Consider the following 19815-nt stretch of genomic DNA (forward strand, 5'->3'; position numbering starts at 1 on the left):
AGGCTGAGGGGAGACAGGAGAGCCATCTCGAAAGAGCTAAAAGTATCTCACATGATGAAACAAGGACCTGAACCATTGGCTCTAAGTTACAAGGAGATTCTGGCTAAACATTAGAAAGAACTTTCTGACAGCAAAAGCTGTTCAACAGGGGAGCGATCTCCCTGGGAAGGTTGTGGACTCGCCGTCCTTGGAGGTTTCTAAGCGGAGCTTGGGTGGTCTCCTGTCTTGGATGCAGGGGGGGCACTAGATGACCCTTCCAACTCCACAATTGTAAGATTTTATGAAAGGTCCTTACAGCATAATGCAATTTAGTTCCATATGATTAAGCAATTATAAATGAATGAGCCCCCCCCCCGAATAATGTACTCAGATAAACTGGCCAGTGCAGCTCTTTTGGGGTAAAATACTTTGGTTATAATTACAGGCTACATCCAACTAAATCCTACTTAGTGCAGACCCTTTGAAATCACTGCTTGGATTTTTATTTCATTTCAGTGAGTCTACTCAGAGGACTAGAATCAGAGGTAAACCATATTTGTGTGTGTTGTGTAAATTTACATAGCAAAAGGCAAGGGAAAACGAGTGCTGAGAGCAAATGCAGAAAGGATGGGACAAGTGCATATTCTTGCACAGCCGTGGGTTGGCCTAGATGATCCTCATCGGGGTCCCTTCCCACTCTACAATACTGTAATTCTATGAGAAAGGAGCCAAAAGGGGAAAGTTGCTCCCCAAAGGTTTCTTTCCAGGGTGAGAAAGGACTTAAAGAGAGGCAGGAAAGACTTAAGCAGGGAGATGTGGAAAGGTGGGAGGGGGTGAAGAGAGAGAGGGAGGAAAGTGTCACTGTTCATCTGTTCACAGCATCAACAGAGCCTTGGGATACTTCAAAAACACAGCACATTACTCAGGAAAATAGTGGGTGTAAGTGCTTCAGCGTGCACTGGCCGCCTTCTGCTTCCGCCTCCCAGAGGAGTACAGGGAGGCGCTGCCTGAGCCTGAGTGGGTTCAGGAGGGGCAGCACAGGAACAGCTCTCAGAGGGGGGGGGGGAGGAGGAGCAGGTGAAGAGGATGCCCCCCTCTCACTCAGACCGCCCCCCTTTCTCCACTATTGCCTCACCATGCTAGCCATCTACTTGCAGGAAGATTTTTTTAAAAAAATAATTACACTAAAAACATACTCTGTGGCCTGTATATATAAAAGGTTGGGGGTCGGAAGTAGGCCTCTTGCTGATCACGTTCTCTTCCGCAAGAGAATCCCTGGCACATGATCCCAGCTGAACTAAATAAAGCCCTGCCAATTTTCATGTTCCAGCACAGAGTCCAGGCAGGCAGACATTTCTGCCCTTAAAGCAGACATTCAGGCCTGCTTACCTACTAGCCATAATTTTCTTGGTGTGTAGAAATGAGCCAGCATTCTTGTGCTTAGATTTCAGAGGCAACACTAGTACACCAGACACAATGGGCAAATTCATCTGAAGAAAGTCAGAAATACCCTCTTTGAATAATTTATAGCAGAGATTTTATTTGAAGAAATATTACAACATATAAAAACTACATAAAGTATTAATTTCCACTTGTACAAAGTGGTTGATTAATTTTCAATACAATGCATAATAAAAACACCCGCAACCCTTCCCCCCAACACACACACACACACACACACACACACACATGAAGTGGCAGGCACTGCACAGTTGGATCACTTGAGAATGGTTATTTGGAACATCAAAACAGCTTCAGAACGTCAGCCAAGTAGACAAACACTGCTCACAAATACAGGCTTGAAAAGAGAAAGAGAACACAAAATAATTCCCCAAACAAACAAAAACTTCCAACAATTTTCAGCATGTCCAGAAGAAAGCAAATAAACCAGAAAATGAAACGAAGAAAATTAAAAACAATCAGTGCATGTTTGGGTGTTCAGGTGCTGGAACAGAAGAGCAGCAGGGGACGGGCTACTGACAAATTAATCTGAAATGTCCATCTTTTCCTGCTTGATGTTACCTGCAGAAGAACAAAATATACCAGAGAGATAAATTAGATATGTTATTCCAGGGATGGGAAACTTGTGGCTTCCCATCAGGCAGCATTTATTGCTAGTGGTCAGGGATGATGGGTGTTGTAGTCCAACAACATCTAGAGAGCTAAATGTCCTCCAGTCTCTAGGTGTGCATGTGAGGGTGTCCAAGAAGCACATGGGCCCTGTGCAAATACAGTGGTACCTCAGGTTACATTCGCTTCAGGTAACACACTCCGCTAACCCAGAAATAGTGCTTCAGGTTAAATACTTTGCTTCAGGATAAGAACAGAAATCAGGCTCCGGCGGCACGGCAGCAGCAGGAGGCCCCATTAGCTAAAGTGGTGCTTCAGGTTAAGAGGTTAAAAGCAACGAAAAAGGCTTTTATGGGTATGTTCGTAGCAAAAGGAAGAACAAAGAAACAGTGGGGTCACTCAGAGGAGAAGATGGTGAAATGCAAACAGGGGACACAGAAAGGGCTGAACTCCTGGACTTCCGGAGGCGGCGCGAACGGTAATGGCGGTCCTCTTCATCTTGTGAAGAGGAAGCTCTGCAGAAACGGGTCGTCCGCTACGGCGAAGCGGAGACCCTGGCTGGAAAACCACAGGTGGTAGAAGCCTGTGGCCGTGGGGCTCAGTGGGCACCATTAGCGCACCCCGAAACAGCAAAGGGACCTCGCAAGGGGCTCCAGAGCATGACGGGGGTTGGCGCGGTGCTGTGAGCCGATCGCTCTTTCTGTGGGGGTGAAGCCGCTAAGCTGTTGCCGGCGAGCGCTGACCTTTTTCCTGGGACTATTTGGCTGGAAAAAAACAACTACCCGTGAGTAGGTGAAGCACAAGGAACTGTGTTTAATTGAATTTAAATTTAAAATTTGGCACTGAAGCGGGAGACGCAACCAGGAAGTCCGTCTCCCGGCTTTGTTTAAGACTTTAAAGCAACGACGTTTTAACCTAGTGCCTTTGAGATTGCGACTTTAAAAGGTCTATATTCCAACATCGAAAGAAGATTTCCCCCTTAAGAAAATTGAGGGGGAAAGGGACAAATCTGGCTTTTACCTCTTCCCTTTTTTTGGTGGATTTATAAAAGAATTGTTGAAGCCCCGGTAATCGGGCTGCCAAGTTGTCAGAACTGACAGGCTGTTTTGAACTGCTATATTGCAACTCGCACTCCATGGGGACATTGTATCTTTATGAGGGACACTCTGCAAAAGTTAAATTCCTGAAGGCCAGCTGGAGATTTGCTACTGTATAAATTTTTAAGGGGACACTTTGAAAATTAAGAGACTTTTTAAACTGGCTGTAAGGATAAATATAGTGTCCCTCTAGTGGAGTTTTGAAACTGTGCAACCATTGGGGGATTTTTCCATCTCTGGACTTGGGGATTTTCCATGAGAAGAACTGACCGTGGGACTGACCTTGACTTATAGACAGAAGTGGGATGAGTAGAATAACAAGATCAAATAAAACCAAAACACAGCAGCCTAGCATAATTTCTCAGCTACGCAGATCATCTGTTCCGAGCCTTCCAGTTGCACAAGAGGAGGATTTAGATCAAAGCAGGCCTGAAGGAATGGCCTCAGGAGGGGACTTTACCTCTGTACTTAACAAAATTTATGAAAAATTGGATGGCTTAAGTAAGCAAGTGACTGAACAATCAACTAAAATTGACCAAAATACAGCCAGTATAAATAATTTAACCCAACAAGTTAGCTCAAACGCACAAACCATCGGAAAACTTGTGGAAGAAACCGTGTTGAACCGGAAGATAGCTGAGGAGGCCAAAGAGAAAGTAGAGGCTGTGCAACAGGAAATAAAGCCTATGCACAAACAAATTGGGGAACATCAGGACTTTCTGTCTATGCTAGAATTGAAGAGTAAGGGGAACAACTTGAGAATTAGGTCAGTCCCAGAACTTGAGAAAGAGAATTTAAGTGAGTATCTCACAGAGACATTTAAAGAATTTTGGGCTTTAGAAGAGGACAAAGACTTTAAGATAGTAAGTGCGTTCAGGCTTGGCAAAGGAGGGAGGAAAATTAGGTCGAGAGACTGTTTGATTTCCCTCAGATCGAAGGAGGAGAGAGACAAGATATTGAGTGCGCACTTCCGGAAAACTTTGGAGATCCAGGATTCAAGAGTGGAAATTTATAAGGATATCCCCAAACATCTGCTTGAACTTAGAGCTAACTACGGAGACCTAGTGGCACTGCTGAGAAATAACAAAATTGTTTTCAGATGGGAATTCCCCCAAGGCGTATCTTTTTCATATAAAGGGAAAAAAGTGAAAATAAGATCAGTAGAAGACAAGGAAAAATTTCTGAGTGAACACGGAGGAGACCTTCAAAAAGAGGTGGAGGAAGAACTGAGAGCCTTAAGATCCGGAGCATTGGCCTTACTATCACCACCTATGGGACTTGACTTACCAGGGAAAGTGACACCACTGTCAAAGGAAGAAGAACTTTTGGGAGCAGTAGGAGGGAAATAGAAGAACAGCACTATGTCTCTGCAACTATTAAGTTGGAATATTTGCGGCCTAAACTCCCCGGAGAAAAGGAGGAAAGTTTTTCATTTATTAAAAAAGGAACAATTGGACATAATTTGTTTACAGGAGACACATGTGATTAGGCTTCACAGGAAAGTTTTGATTAATAAAAGACTGGGCCAGGAGTTTATTTCATTGGATAAGGTTAAAAAGAGAGGAGTGGTCATTTATGCAAAGGAAAGCCTATCACCAAAATTTATTTTCAAAGATGAACAAGGAAGAATCTTGGCAATTGAAATTCAAACACAAGGAGAAAATTTTTTGATCTTAGGAATTTATGCACCAAATGAGGGGAAATCGGAGTTTTGCAAGAAGTTGCATGAGACAATGCTGGACTATATGGATTACAATAACATCATTATGATGGGAGATATGAATGGAGTGGTGTCCACGAATATGGATAAAGCACAGAAACAGACTGTAACAAAAGAGGGCAGACTGCCAAAAACTTTTTTTGAACTGACTGATAATATGGATTTAATTGACATATGGAGAACCAAAAACCCCTTGGAAAGAGAAGAAACATTCTTTTCTGAAGCCAAATTGACATGGACTAGAATTGACCAGATATGGATAACTAGAGCACTGGCACCTAAGATAAAAAAGGTGGAAATCTGCCCAAAAACTTGCTCCGACCATAACGCTGTAAAGATGGAAATGAAACTAACACCAACCGGTTCCTTTAGATGGAAAATGAATGACACCCCATTACGAGACCAAGAGATTATTAAGAAGGCCCAAAAGACACTGAGAGACTACTTTGAAGTAAACTTGAGAACTACGGTGGAAAAAAGAGTAATCTGGGATGCTAGTAAAGCGGTCATGAGAGGGTTTCTAATTCAACAGAATGCAATAAAAAAGAGGACCCAAAATGAAAAAAAGGATAAAATTTTGGGAAAAATAAAAGATGGGGAGAAGAAATTAAGGTCGAAACCCAACTCTAAGGAGATTCTGAGAGAAATTAAATTACATCAAGTACAATACATGAAATTGATAAATCAAGAAGTAGAATGGAAAATAAAACAGATGAGACAAAAGACATTTGATTCTGCAAATAAATGTGGGAAGCTGCTTGCTTGGCAGTTGAAAAAGAGACAGAAATTAAATACTATTACAAACCTCGAGATAGAGGGAAAAAATATTCAGAATCCCGTGGAGATTAGAAGGTGCTTCCAGAGATACTTCAAACAACTTTACACACAAGGGCCACAGAAAGAGACTGACATAGACCAGTTCTTAAGATCTAATGGATTACAAAAAATATCTCAAGAAAAAAAGACAATTTTGAACTGTACAATTACGGAACAGGAGATTGAGGGTGCCATTCAGAACATGCAGCTGGGCAAGTCTCCAGGGCCGGACGGGCTTACCTCCAAATATTATAAAACTTTGAAAGACTACTTAATTCAACCATTAAAGGAGGTTTGCAATGAAATCATGGAGGGGAAGAAGGCACTGGAGTCGTGGAAAGATGCATTCATTACACTTATACCGAAATCTGAGTCTGAAAAAGACACAACTAAAGAACTACCGTCCCATATCCCTTTTGAATGTGGATTACAAAATTTTTGCTGATATTTTAGCTAACAGATTAAAAAAAGTACTAGTTGAAGAGATCCATAAGGACCAGGCAGGCTTTCTCCCAGGTAGACACTTGTCTGACAACACAAGGAATATAATTGACATTTTGGAGATATTACAAGTGAACATTAACACAAAAGCAGCTTTAATCTTTATTGATGCGGAGAAGGCCTTTGATAATATTTCCTGGAATTTTATGAAGAAAAATCTAAAGGGAATGGGGGTGGGACAAGGGTTTGAAAATGGTATAAGTGCAATTTATTCAGAACAAAAAGCTAAATTAATTGTTAATAATGTGGTGACTGAAGAATTTAAGATAGAAAAAGGAACACGACAGGGTTGTCCTGTCTCTCCACTGTTATTTATTTCGGTCCTGGAGGTGTTGCTGAATATGATTAGAAGGGACCGTTTGATTAAGGGAATTCAGGTCGGAGCCAAAGAATATAAACTGAAGGCTTTTGCAGATGACCTAGTTTTGACATTACAGGAGCCAGAATCTAGTACAAAAAGGGTATTAGAATTGATTCAAGTATTTGGTCAAGTGGCTGGATTTAAATTGAACAAGTTAAAAATGAAGGTCTTAGAGAAAAATCTAACACAGACAGAAAAAGAAAGGTTTCAGAATGAGACTGGTTTGACTCTAGTTAAGAAAGTGAAATACCTGGGGATAAACATGACAGCTAAAAACTTGAACCTATTTAAAGATAACTATGAGAAATGTTGGTTAGAGGTTAAAAAAGATCTAGAAATATGGTCCAAATTGAAGCTTTCCTTGTTGGGACGAATTGCAGTTATAAAGATGAATGTATTGCCAAAAATGCTATTTCTGTTTCAAACCATGCAGATTGTGGACAAGATGGATTGTTTCAAGAGGTGGCAGAGACATTTCTAAGTTCGTCTGGCAGAGCAAAAAGCCCAAAATAAAATTCATAATATTAACTGACGTGAAGGAAAGGGGGGTTTGCCCTGCCAGACTTTAAACTCTATTATGAATCAGCAGCTTTCTGCTGGTTGAAAGACTGGCTGCTTCTTGAGAACACTGACATTTTGGATTTGGAAGGTTTTAATAATGCCTTTGGATGGCATGCATATTTGTGGTACGACAAGGTTAAAGTACACAAAGTTTTCAAGCACCATATTGTCAGGAAGGCATTATTTAATGTCTGGATAAGGTACAAGGATCTATTGGAAAGCAAGACCCCAAGGTGGTTGTCACCCATGGAGGCAAAGGCTCTGAAAAGACTCAATATGGAGGCCAAGTGGCCGAAATATTAGGAGATATTAGAACAAGAAGGAGATAAATTGAAATTGCAGAGTTTTGAGAAACTAAAAGATAGAGTGCGAGATTGGCTACATTATCAAATAAGAGAGGCCTACAATATGGATAAAAAACTGGGCTTCCAGGTGGAAAAATCGAAATTGGAAACAGAATTGTTGGAACCTAAAACTAAAATTCTTTCAAGAATGTATAACTTGCTGTTGAAATGGAATACTCAGGATGAAACAGTTAAATCAGCTATGATTAAATGGGCACAGGACATTGGTCATAATATTATGTTTGCTGACTGGGAAAAGTTGTGGACCACCAGTATGAAGTTTACGGCATGTAATGCCTTAAGAGAGAACATTATGAAAATGATTTACAGGTGGTACATAACCCCAGTCAAGCTTGCTAAAATTTATCACTTGCTGGATAATAAATGTTGGAAATGTAAAGAAACTGAGGGTACATTCTTTCACCTTTGGTGGACGTGCCCGAGGATTAAGGCTTTCTGGGAGACGATATATAATGAATTGAAAAAGGTATTTAAATATACCTTCCCCAAGAAACCAGAGGCCTTTCTCTTGGGCATAGTCGGCCAATTGGTGTTAAAGAAAGATAGAACGTTTTTTATATATGCGACAACAGCAGCAAGAATACTCATCGCAAAGTATTGGAAGACACAAGATTTGCCCACCTTGGAAGAATGGCAGATGCAAGTAATACACTACATGGAGCTGGCAGAAATGACTGGCAGAATTCGAGACCTGGGAGAAGAGGTAGTGGAAGAGGATTGGAAAAAGTTTAAGACCTATCTGCAGAAACACTGCAAAGTTTATGAATGTTAAAAGGATGTTGGATATAAAAACAATACGGCACAAGGGATATAGTGTTAAGAAGTATGCTAAAATGTAATAGAAAAACCAAAACGACCTTGACAGATTAGAGAACTGGGCCAAAACAAACAAGATGAATTTTAACAGGGAGAAATGTAAAGTATTGCACTTGGGTAAAAAAAATGAGAGGCACAAATACAAGATGGGTGACACCTGGCTTGAGAGCAGTACATGTGAAAAGGATCTAGGAGTCTTGGTTGACCACAAACTTGACATGAGTCAACAGTGTGACGCGGCAGCTAAAAAAGCCAATGCAATTCTGGGCTGCATCAATAGGAGTATAGCATCTAGATCAAGGGAAGTAATAGTGCCACTGTCTTCTGCTCTGGTCAGACCTCACCTGGAGTACTGTGTCCAGTTCTGGGCACCACAGTTCAAGAAGGACACTGACAAACTGGAACGTGTCCAGAGGAGGGCAACCAAAATGGTCAAAGGCCTGGAAACGATGCCTTATGAGGAACGGCTAAGGGAGCTGGGCATGTTTAGCCTGGAGAAGAGGAGGTTAAGGGGTGATATGATAGCCATGTTCAAATATATAAAAGGATGTCACATAGGGGAGGGAGAAAGGTTGTTTTCTGCTGCTCCAGAGAAGCGGACACGGAGTAATGGTTCCAAACTACAAGAAAAAAGATTCCACCTAAACATTAGGAAGAACTTCCTGACAGTAAGAGCTGTTCGACAGTGGAATTTGCTGCCAAGGAGTGTGGTGGAGTCTCCTTCTTTGGAGGTCTTTAAGCAGAGGCTTGACAACCATATGTCAGGAGTGCTCTGATGGTGTTTCCTGCTTGGCAGGGGGTTGGACTCGATGGCCCTTGTGGTCTCTTCCAACTCTATGATTCTATGATTCTAACAGTTTCAGGTTAAGAACGGACCTCCGGAACGAATTAAATACTTAACCCGAGGTACAACTGTAAAAGCAACCCCATTAGTTCTTTCTGGAGTGGGGGGAAATGCCTCCCTCCCTTAGCTGCCTCAATAGTTACTCCCAGGACAGGCAAGAGATAGAATGGTAGCAACTGACCTAAGTCAGGGAAGATAATGCAGAAGTACTGTGCTGCGAAAGAGGCTGCAATTGTAGCCCAAACAGGTGTGGAGGCATGTCCCTGCTTCATGCCACAGATGGGACATGGAGTCTGCCAGAGCTGTGGGAACAGGTTGCTCAGAAGTCCTCTTTAAAATACATCACCGAAATTCCATAGCTTACCTGTAGCATCCTCTTTCATTTTGGCCAACACACACAATTTGATCTCTAGTCCGATGGCTTTGGCCAGAGGTGGAGGCACTGCGTTACCCACCTGCAAAAACACCACCAGGGCAGGGGCAGAATAAACAGTCATCACATGTCTGCAAACCACCTCACTTACTGCTAAGTATTGGTAGGGCCACCAAAGCAGGTGGTGGTGGGGTGTGTGCAAATGGAACCCAAAGGTACCAAAACTTTCTCCCTTCCTCTTTTTGCTCACTGTGAGCAAGCCATCTCTTGATTTGGCAATCAAAAGTTTCAGAGTATAAAACGCATTAGAATATTAAGCCATCATCTAATGCTATCTTTTACAATAAGTATTTCAGCAAGGGTATTTAATCTCTTTCCTTGTGTATGCGTATTTATATACACGCATGCAAACACACTCACTCTTCCCTGATGGAGAAATCTCTTTGTTGCATCCTGCTGGGCAGCTGCTTCTAGCATCTTGAGTTCTTCTCAGTTTACACAGATTCAGAAATTTGAAGCATCAGGAAGCTTTAAAGGTTTCATCAGAAGGTTTTTAAACTTGTTCCAGCTTACATGGCTTTGATAACCTCTAATCTTCTAAAGAAATGCGCAAGGCAAGACAGCTATATGCTTGTCATCCCCTTTATTTTAATTTTGAAATAATGATAGGTCTGTGCTCTAGCACTAACTTTCAGACAGCTAAATAACAAACAAAAAGTAACAAAGCAACAGGGATGCTTTGGCATCTTTCTGGGCATCTCCACTTCTTTTAAAAGCAGGGATGAGGAACTTGTGGCTCTCCAGGTGTTGTTTGACTCCAACTTGCAGTAGCACCCAGACAGCATGGCCAATGGTCAGGGATGATGGGAACATTTAGAGGGCCACAGGTGTCCTACCCATGCTCTAAAAGCGTAAGAAGCTGTCCCATAAAAGTTGACATCTAAAGGTCTCCCTCCCCACTCAAAACATCTGTGGCAACCTACCTGTCTGTGCTTGTCAAGCACATTTCCAAACAGACGGTAGGTATCTGGAAACCCCTGGGACCGTGCGCACTCACGCACACTCACGACCCGGTGCTGCTCAGGATGAAGCACACGCCCCTGCAAAAAAGGGTGGAAGACCATGAGCCATTTCCAGCTGATATTTGGGCTGTGTCCTTTATCGGGGCATAAGGGGTAGAATTCAGCGCTGCACTATCAGCTCACCAGATTGAACAACCCCCCACCCTCTGCAGTTCTGGGGTTCTTCCACCCCACACCTGAGCCAATATACCAAGGACTGCCTCTCCCCATATAAACTGACCCAGACTCTGCATTCCTCCACATGAGCTCCAGAGGGTGGCAACACGAGAATGGACCTTTTTTTGCAGTGGCCCCCTGTTTGTGGACTGTTCTCCCCAGGGAGGTTCATCTGGTGCCTTCATTATATAACTTTAGACACCAGGCAGAAACATTCCTCAGGCCTTGGGCTGACCAACATCCAATGCTCTTTTAAATGTGTTTGTGGGAGGGGGGTTATTGTTTTTTTGTTTCTGTTTTGGCTGTTTATTTGTGCATGTTTCCCAAACTGGCCCTGTTTCATTTATTTATTATATTTACTTTACTGCCCTTCATCAAAAGATCTCAAAGCAGTTCACATGATAAAAACATGAGGTAAAATAAATGAAACAGAGTCAATTTGGAAAACATGCAGGGGAAGGAGTGGGGGGAACTGTCCCTCTGACAGGGCCCCTGGGGCCCCTCCTGGTCCTCCACATGGCTTATTTAACAGCTTTCTTTACATAAAAATATAAAAAGAGAAGAAATCCAAAGCAGCCCATACTGCATAAAATCTTCAGGGAAACCTTTAGAATTCAGAGTAACTGAAGAAAGGCCTAACTGAAGAAAAGAAGCCTTCTAAATGGAAAAGGTTTTCCATGCTTCCTCAGTGTCCCTGACGTTGGGCAGTTGGACTTCCTGAGCAGTGAGTTCTGCAAGGCCAGAGGTGCCACCACAGAGAAAACACACCAGGCAATACAGCTAAACTCACAAAAATATGCCACTGAATGCATTATCAAGCAGTTCTCTCTTACCTGTTTGCCCATGGGCTCAGGGTTGGTGACTGTTGTACTGAAGAACCCATCCCACTCTAATCTTCCATACAAGCCAGCCCAGTGGTTGTGCCGGTTCCCCGTGTGGGGCAGACACCAGGGGATCAGGGTGTTGAACTGCCGGTCCGCAGGGTCACATGGCTTGCCTAGGAAGGATGACAGAGTTCAGACAAACCTTCCACTGAATGTGTGGACAAAGGGGGACAACAACCCTTTAACACAAGAATCTGAATTACACCACAAGCCTCAGAATAAAACTGCAAGGGGCCATGGACTGTAACATCCTAGAAAAGCCACCGTCTGTTTTCTAATTCGAAATACCGTTTCATTACCATTCCTTTAAAAGGGTATTTAAAATTGCCACAAAATCCTGAGGTCTACTGTCAAAGGAATTCACTGCAATTGCCAATCAACTGATAAGCACTTACAGTGACCTCACTTGAAAGCACTGCTGGGATTGCACCTTCAAAGGGATTTGTGTACCCACTGCCCAGCCATCTGTTGGCCCCAGCAAGCCTCTTTTAAGCTTCGAAGGAAGTGGTTTGAATGCAAACCTTTTGCAGGAGAAAGCCAGCCCATTTGCAGAAGTGGTTAGGATCCTAACCACTTTCTCTAAACGGAGAAAGCGACCCCTCTTGGCTGCACTAGGGAGACCCCAATGAAAAACTCAGTTCCAATGGGGGTCCCGGTCAGGGTCAATAAGCTAATCGACATGGACAGAGAACAGACCCCACCTGCCAACTGCACCTGCTCCACACAGATCCATTTGTAGAGCAGGCGGGGGCTGCTTGTATGGAATGACTCTGTGGACTAATTTGGGTGCAGCATTGGTTCCAATTAGGTCCATGGTTCAGAGGTTTCCCACAGCTGCCCTGGTAAAATGCCATTTGCCTTGTGGGCCTGGGGCTTACCCATGGACTACAAAGAATATTCCCTGGTAGCTTAGAAATGCAGGCCCACAAACCTAGGTCAGGAAAGATCTGTAGCTTTGGGGAGGGGAGAGTAAGGGGTTGTTACACCCCCACCCCCACCCCACCTCGCAACTATTCCACTGTTCCTGCCACTAAATTCCAGTTAGGCACAATGTGAAGATCCAATTTAGACATAAAATCTATCTATCGGTGGCCTGTACCAAAATAGAGTGGCAGTTTGCTTATTAACTTGTAACAACTCACACTTCCTTCACAATCTCATAAATACACCTATATTCCAGTTTTAATTACAGTATGGTCGTGTATACTCGATGTGCCCCCACACAAGTACCCTTACCTTTCAGAGCCTGTTCGGTGACCACGTTCCTTACCACGCAAGCAAGGTGGAGAGCTCTGAAGCTCAGCACACATTCTGGCATGGTCTTACAAGAACTTGCGGGGCCGTCTGAGTTCCCAGTAGAGAATCCTAGAGCCCATGTGCTAAGCGGGACTTGCCTGATAAGCAAGGCTGAGAGCTTCAAAGCTCTTTCTCCATCAGGAAAAGCCAGTACATAAAGAGCTTTGAAGCTCTCTGCCTTGTGCAATTTCAATTGGCTGGCTTTCAACCAAATTGTGTGTAAGATGCAATTGTACTATACAGCTATTCTAAGGTTTTAATCATTTATAAGTTAACCATTTTCAATTAGTTCTCAGCCCTGGTTATTAACATTTCAGGTAACAGACCCAACAAAGACCCTGAAGCACTGAATCCATTAGGGATGAGAAGACCATCTAAAGGACTGAAGACTAAAAGAACCATCCTCTGGTGACTTGTGGCAACAGTTCTCCTTTGGCATCCCATACCTTCAGCGCAAGAGCAGACCCCCCGGAGGGCTCCTGTGGTGCTGCGCCCATTCTTCTTCTCATGGTGTGTGTAGCGCAGCTTGCGGGTGGTGGTGCCATCGGAGAGACGCACTTCAATGTTGGGCAGATCACGCCAGTCTGAGCCTGGGGCCAGAGGAATGTGTCTCATCCGAGCAGCCACCAGGGCACTCATATCCTAGGAAGAAAAAGTCAAGAGTTCATCCCCTGCGCTTCAGCAGCAGCATCTGCTTCCCAGTCAGAATCCATTAGGGCCACCGCTTACACCTCCGTATAAAAGGGACTACTCTTTCCCTGGTAGGAGACTCCTCAGTGGCACAAAGGGCACAATGGTGAGGAGGGGGCCGCACAGCACGGCTGCTTGGGTCCTTTTCTTCAGCAGCACAAGGGGAAGGGGGTCTGCTTTGCATGCAGAAGCTCCCAGGTCCAATCCCCAACAGCATCTCCAGGCAGCGCTGGAAGAGAAGGCTGCCAATCGGTGGAAACAATGCTAGATGGATCAAAGGTCCAACTCTGTATGAGGCAGTTTCCCATGTTCAAATTGTGTGGAAGCCTAAGGACTTTGCTTCAGAAATCAGAATGCAGCTATCAAGAGAGCCTTCTTCCTAGGAAGCTCTGGACCTCAATACAGTGCATTCCACCCCATCACCAGATAACCATAGTAAGAAAAAGTGCTTCACCTTGCATATATGATCCCTGAGGATGGGCTGATACTGAGAGCCTCGAATTTGCCTCTGGAACCAAGATTGTGGCTCCCCATTGTAGGAGATTTCAAGTGCTGATGCCCCGTTCCTGATTTCAGGAAGGTCAGACATGGTGTCCCGGACTGTGATGGTTCGGAATGGGCCTGAATAGGTCCTAGAGAACAGCAGAAGAGAGGACTTCCGGGTTAGCGCCATCGTCTAATGGCGGATTCCCTCTGAGCTCCGGAGGGAATCGGCTCCGCAGGATCGGGTCTTGTCCGCGGCGGCGACGCAGGGACCCTCAAAAATCACAGGCGCGGATGCCTGTGAGCGTGGTGACTCGGCGGGCACCATTTGCGCCCCCCCAAGCTGCGAAGGAGCCTTTTTAAAGGCTCCGGAACGGGGACGGGGTGCGGCGCGGTGCTGTGAGTAGACTGCTCCTTCTGCGGAGTGAAGCCGCAAGCCATTGTCGGAGAGCGCTGACTTTTTACTTGGAACAATTGGACTTTAAAGTAACAACCCGTGAGTAGTACGGAAATTGGAATTTAAATTTTTTTTTGTTGAATCAGGAACGAGTGGGGAAGGGTTAAAAAGGAAGTCCGCCCCCCCCTTTGTAAACAACCTAAAGCAAAGGACTGGCTATCTAAGGTCGAGAGAATCTTTTCTTTCTTTTTTTCTAAAAGACTTTAACTTTCACGGTTTGACATTATAAGAAAACTTTACTGGGGGATAAAAGATTAACTTTGGGAGCTGAAAGTTTCATCCCCCCGGACCCGGGAGCGTCCCGCGAGAGAGCCTGTTGAGGAAGTATTGAAGAGTTTGACAGCTGTCAAGTTAGCTGTCAGAAGGAAAAAGAGAACTTTGTTTCTGTTGCTTCTGCTGGTTATATCTGTTACAATTTGTTGAAAATAAGGAAGGGTTGATACAAACTAACTTGATTTTTGGACTTGAGCTGAAAGGTACATTAAGGAACCAAAATCCCCCTAGAGGGGGCTTAGGGACATTACAAGAATGGCTGGAGGAGGGAAAATCCAGGCTGAATTGGAAAGAACATTTGTTCTCTTGGGAAAGTTACAAGGCCAAATCGATGTTTTGGCTATAAACGTCACAACTCTGGACTTAGCAGTAAATAACATTGTTGACTCTGATAAGGATTTGAAGCAGGAAGCCTATTCAATTGGACAAATAGAGAAACTTGAGAGCCATGAGAATATGGAAAAGGAGACATATGTTGCCCCTGAAGAAAAGGAAGGAGGAGCTGTAATTTTGCAGATGTCAAAGGAGAGTTGCAATTTGTGGCCTGACATGATGGCAACAAAGGGGGGAAAAAACTTGATGTGGAAAGTCTGGCCTGAATTGGAGAGCGGAAAACTGAGAGATCTCCTTATGTGGAGATCTGAAGACTGAAGGATTATAAATTTGACCAAGGTGGAAGTTGGAGCTTTGGGGACATTTGGACTCGAAAGGAGCATGAAACAAGATTTGGAGTACCCCATAGGCTTTACTTTTAAGTATGGAGGTCTGGCTGGAAGAAATATGGATCCTGTTGGGCCGGAGCCTCTCCGAGATTTGGGGTTTAACATTAAGGACTATCTAAAAGACCAGCAGAGAGGAACTGAAAGAGATTTAAGAGCCTTGGATGTGAGATCCCCAGGCTAAGCAGTATATTGAGACTGACGGACACTTGTTGGGGACTGAAACCGGGAAAGGGGTGTGTGGAGTCTGGGAATCCAAAGGGTATATAATTATAATCTGTTCTGTTTTCATTTTGTTCTGCTATCTGTATGGAAATTGGGAAAGTTGTGGAAGGGAAATTTTGGTCGACTTTAGGAAAAATGTTTAAGAATGAGTAATGATGTATAAGTATTGATGTTTAAGTTTGGATAAGTTAAAATTGGTTTTCAAAATGGTTTAAATTAAATGAAAATAAGGTTTGCAAAAATAAAATGAGGAAATAGAAGAAGAGGAAAGGTAAAATAACAATATGCTAAAATAAATCATTAAGTTAAAGTTGAGAAATAAGTAATAAGGATTTGCTGAGTTAATAATTTAAATTGGAATACAAGAAGGGGAGGTGTGAGGAGGTCTGAGAAACAAGTTAAATGAAAATAAGTAACTGAAATCTTATGTGTTTTTTAATTGTTTTTTAAGTTTTGGGTTTTTGTATTTTTGTTATTTTTTGTTTATTTTTGTTTTTGTGTGGTTTTCTGAAAATGCCAATAAATATTCATTAAAAAAAAGAGAGAGAACAGCAGAAGAAGGTGCTTTACAGATCAACTCCTGCCTGGGCCTTCCCCTACTCGGGGGGGGGGGGCATGGCCCCACTCATACCAGGAAGCATGGTTCATTAGCAGGCTTTGGCTAAAACTTGCTTCCACTGACAAATAAAAAGCCTTACTTGAGAAGAGTAGTTATTCCCAACGTTAAAAAATAAGTTTCAGAAAACAGCTTCAAGATTATGGCTGCTGGCCAGAATAAGGGAAGGGGCCGAAAACTTTTTGCTGCAGGGCTCTTGGGAGCTTTTCCTGCCCTCTTTACGTATGTTGGACCCTGGTGGAAGGCAGTCTGCACTCAGTGAACAGGGCTCAAAGCACAAGTGGAGGGGGCTCAGATAAATCTGTCCCTTGTCATGTGAGAATCAGCTCAAACATGCATCCAAAATGTGAATGAGAAACCTGACATATGTAAAAAAGAGGCTTATCTGCAAACAGTGGTGATCTTGCAATGAAACTGTGCAGTTTGGATAAGGTACTAAAAATAATCAGTGTTCAGTGTGATTCTAGACATGCTGATGCTGAAGAAAGTTTAGGAGCATAGCCTTAAGTCCAACAATGGATGGCAGAGAAGAGCCTTTGTCAGGGGATCCTTGAAAGCTGAATTCTAGCCGGGTTCTGTTTTTTTGTCTTTAAAGGCACCCCAAACATACATGCACACACCATGAAACTGCCAACAGTTAAGTTTGAAAGACGGCCGTTACCTTGTGATATTGCTAACAAACTTCTTATCGTCCACCACCACACTGAGCTGGCAGGCTCGGGGAGCAAAGACATGCAGAGGTTCAGGGAACATGGGAAGCTTCTCTCCTGGGGCTGCAGCCAGCACAATCGCTCTCCTGCGTGTTTGGGCCACACCATACTGACCAGCCTGGAAGGGAGGAAGATTAAAACACACACGTTAATGCTGAGGAAGAACAAAAGCTGCAAACTTGCCTAAAAACTTGTCGTTTTGAATTTATTGCCTTGCCTTGCATTATTCAATCAAGTTTGCCACAATCTACAGCTAGCACCAGTTCACCACCTGAAAACAATTCCAATCTAAAAAAGCATCTACCTAGCTTGGAGTTCCGTATCTGGTGGTAACCCTCCAGATTCTAGAGGGCCACACAGGTTTCCCACCTGTGCTCTAAACTCTCTCTCTCAAAACTATTGATGCAACCCAAGAATTGGCATACTGGAGGGAGGGAGGGAGGGAGCTCAGCAAAACCACCTAACAGCTCTCACTTTTCATGGCATTCTGGTTCGACTCCAGATCTAAGAGGAATCTTTCTCCTTCTGAGAACCTGCAGAGGACACACTCACTGTGATACGTCCCCTGCTCTGACAGAGAGGCTGCCCAACTAACATACCTGCAGAACCCCAAAAGTGCACTGGTATCCCATCCGGACAAGGCAGCGCAGGGTGAGCTTTAACACCATTGAGCGCTTGAAGGAGACAAAGTTCCTCACATTCTCAAGCAGGAAGAACCTCGGCCTGTAGTAGTCACAGTAGCTGGAGAACAAGAAGGGTCATAGGGGTTCAGTTGTGGGCTCTTTTCCCCTCTCCAACAGCAGACAGGTTTCCTCAGCAACACTAGGATATGGGGGCAAGTCCCAGCCCAACCACCTCACCCACTCTCCCAGTACAGCCTCAGGTCTTACAAGGGTTCCGGCCACTGAGGGACAGAACATTCACCCATTCCATGCATACTTATTCATAAAGTGAACACACTGCAGTAAGGAGTAACAATAAAAGCATTTTATGGTGCTCTGGGGCATTCAAAGCGCTTCAAGCATACCTTACACACATACCTTACCTAAGGCGGTTTGATAAGACTCCTGTATTGGAGGGCCATTGGATGAGAGAGTGGCTTGCCTTAGCAAATCCATAGCAGAAATGAAATTCAAACTGGGACCTTCCCAGTTCAAAGCAGAGTCTCACCACTATGTCACATTGGCTTAACGGGTGTGTACTCTGCTTCTCCCTTGATCAGAGCACAGATGAGGGATCCTAAAATGAAATTATTGCACAGCTTCTCTCGGCCTCCCACAAATCTACCTGTGATCTCAAATTCCCAAGCCACCTTTCATTTGTTCTTGAGGAAAGCTTCCCCTTACACAAGGTGTACAGTGGGTGCATTTCAAAGTTCAGGCTGTAATTGTGCAAATTTGAACAAACTGCATAATTTCTCTTCATTTTAATGGAAACAATAATTCAGGTTTTTCTAGTTATGTGAAGGGGGAAGGAGATATGTAGGGCACTGAAGCCATCCAGTCACTGGAAATGCTGGTAACAGGAGCAAGGAACCTGTGGCCCTCCCCTCCAGGTGTTGCTGGACTACACCTCCCATCATCCCTGATCACAGGCCATGCTGACTGGGGTTGTTGGGAGTGGGAGTCCAACACCATTGGGGGGGGGGACACAGGGTCTCCACCCACACTACCTGCTTTGGTTTCATTTACACTTGCAAGGCCTAGAAATGTGCCTCCTCACCTTCACCTCCAGCTTAAAAAAAAAGAATACACAGAGATTTTCCAGGAAAGCTGAACTCTGTAGTCACTGTCACGGTCCATGTTCTATCCTCCTGTGGAACTACAACACATACACAACCCTGATTCAGCTTTTTAGAATGGTCTACACTGACTGGCGGGATGCGAGTAGCACTCAGAAGGTTGGCGGTTCGAATCCCCGTGACGGGGTGAGCTCCCGTTGTTCAGTCCCTGCTACTGCCAACGTAGCAGTTCGAAAGCACGTCAAAGTGCAAGTAGATAAATAGGTACCACTCTGGCAGGAAGGTAAACGGTGTTTCCATGAGCTGCTCTGGTTCACCAGAAGCGGCTTAGTCATGCTGGCCACATGACCAGCTGTACGCTGGCTCCCTTGGCCAATAAAGCAAGATGAGCGCCACAACCCCAGAGTCGGCCACGACTGGACCTAATGGTCAGGGGTCCCTTTACCTTTACCCTGACTGGCAATGGCTCCCTAGGGTTTCAGATTGGGTGGGGGGACATTCCCAGTCTACCTGGAGGCATTGGGGACTGAACCTACAATCTTCTGCATTTGAAGCACGTGACCTACTGCTGAGTAATGGTTTCCCCCTAGAACTTATATTGCTGATTAAGCCACTGTCAACCTGAGGAAGGAGACCACCAGAGAGTTCTTGAACTTTGAATAGGTGCGCGAATTGAAGCGGTTCATCCCACTGAAGCCTTGGCAAGGTGGTCCACCGCACAGCATCTCCACGTCTCCCTTTTGTGGCAGCTTCTGACCCAAGGAGTTGGTCTTCTCTCCAGACATGACCAGCTTGAGCAGGACATTGCAGTCCTCCGTGAACACTGTGGTGCCAGGATTGTTCAGGCGGAAGGCCTGTGCTGCTGGTTCCCACATCTCGATGGCCCACAGAGTCTCCGAGACTTCTGCCATTGGGAAAAGAAACCAAAAGAGGAAAAAGAGCTTTACACTGCACGCCTCACTTCCAAAGCCGGGTGGCAG

General features: G+C 44.3%; 1 protein-coding gene across 1 annotated transcript in view; it reads right to left on the reverse strand.

Annotated features, from left to right (window-relative positions):
• Nucleotides 1–1499: 1499 nt before the first annotated feature.
• DNMT1 (DNA methyltransferase 1) overlaps nt 1500–19815 on the reverse strand; it is a gene marked incomplete at its 5' end in the record, with an annotated part of 62907 nt that continues 44591 nt past the window's right edge. Inside the window, 9 exons of the mRNA XM_081845939.1 lie at nt 1500–2001; nt 9495–9585; nt 10487–10603; nt 11575–11738; nt 13368–13563; nt 14066–14243; nt 17046–17212; nt 17694–17835; nt 19457–19739. Coding sequence (XP_081702065.1) covers nt 1964–2001; nt 9495–9585; nt 10487–10603; nt 11575–11738; nt 13368–13563; nt 14066–14243; nt 17046–17212; nt 17694–17835; nt 19457–19739 — 1376 coding nt within the window. The 3' untranslated portion in view covers nt 1500–1963. The remainder of the gene's footprint in view (nt 2002–9494; nt 9586–10486; nt 10604–11574; nt 11739–13367; nt 13564–14065; nt 14244–17045; nt 17213–17693; nt 17836–19456; nt 19740–19815) is intronic.

The sequence above is a fragment of the Podarcis erhardii genome (genome assembly GCF_964252035.2).
Source record: "Podarcis erhardii genome assembly, chromosome: 17".
Classification (NCBI taxonomy): Eukaryota; Metazoa; Chordata; class Lepidosauria; order Squamata; family Lacertidae; genus Podarcis; species Podarcis erhardii.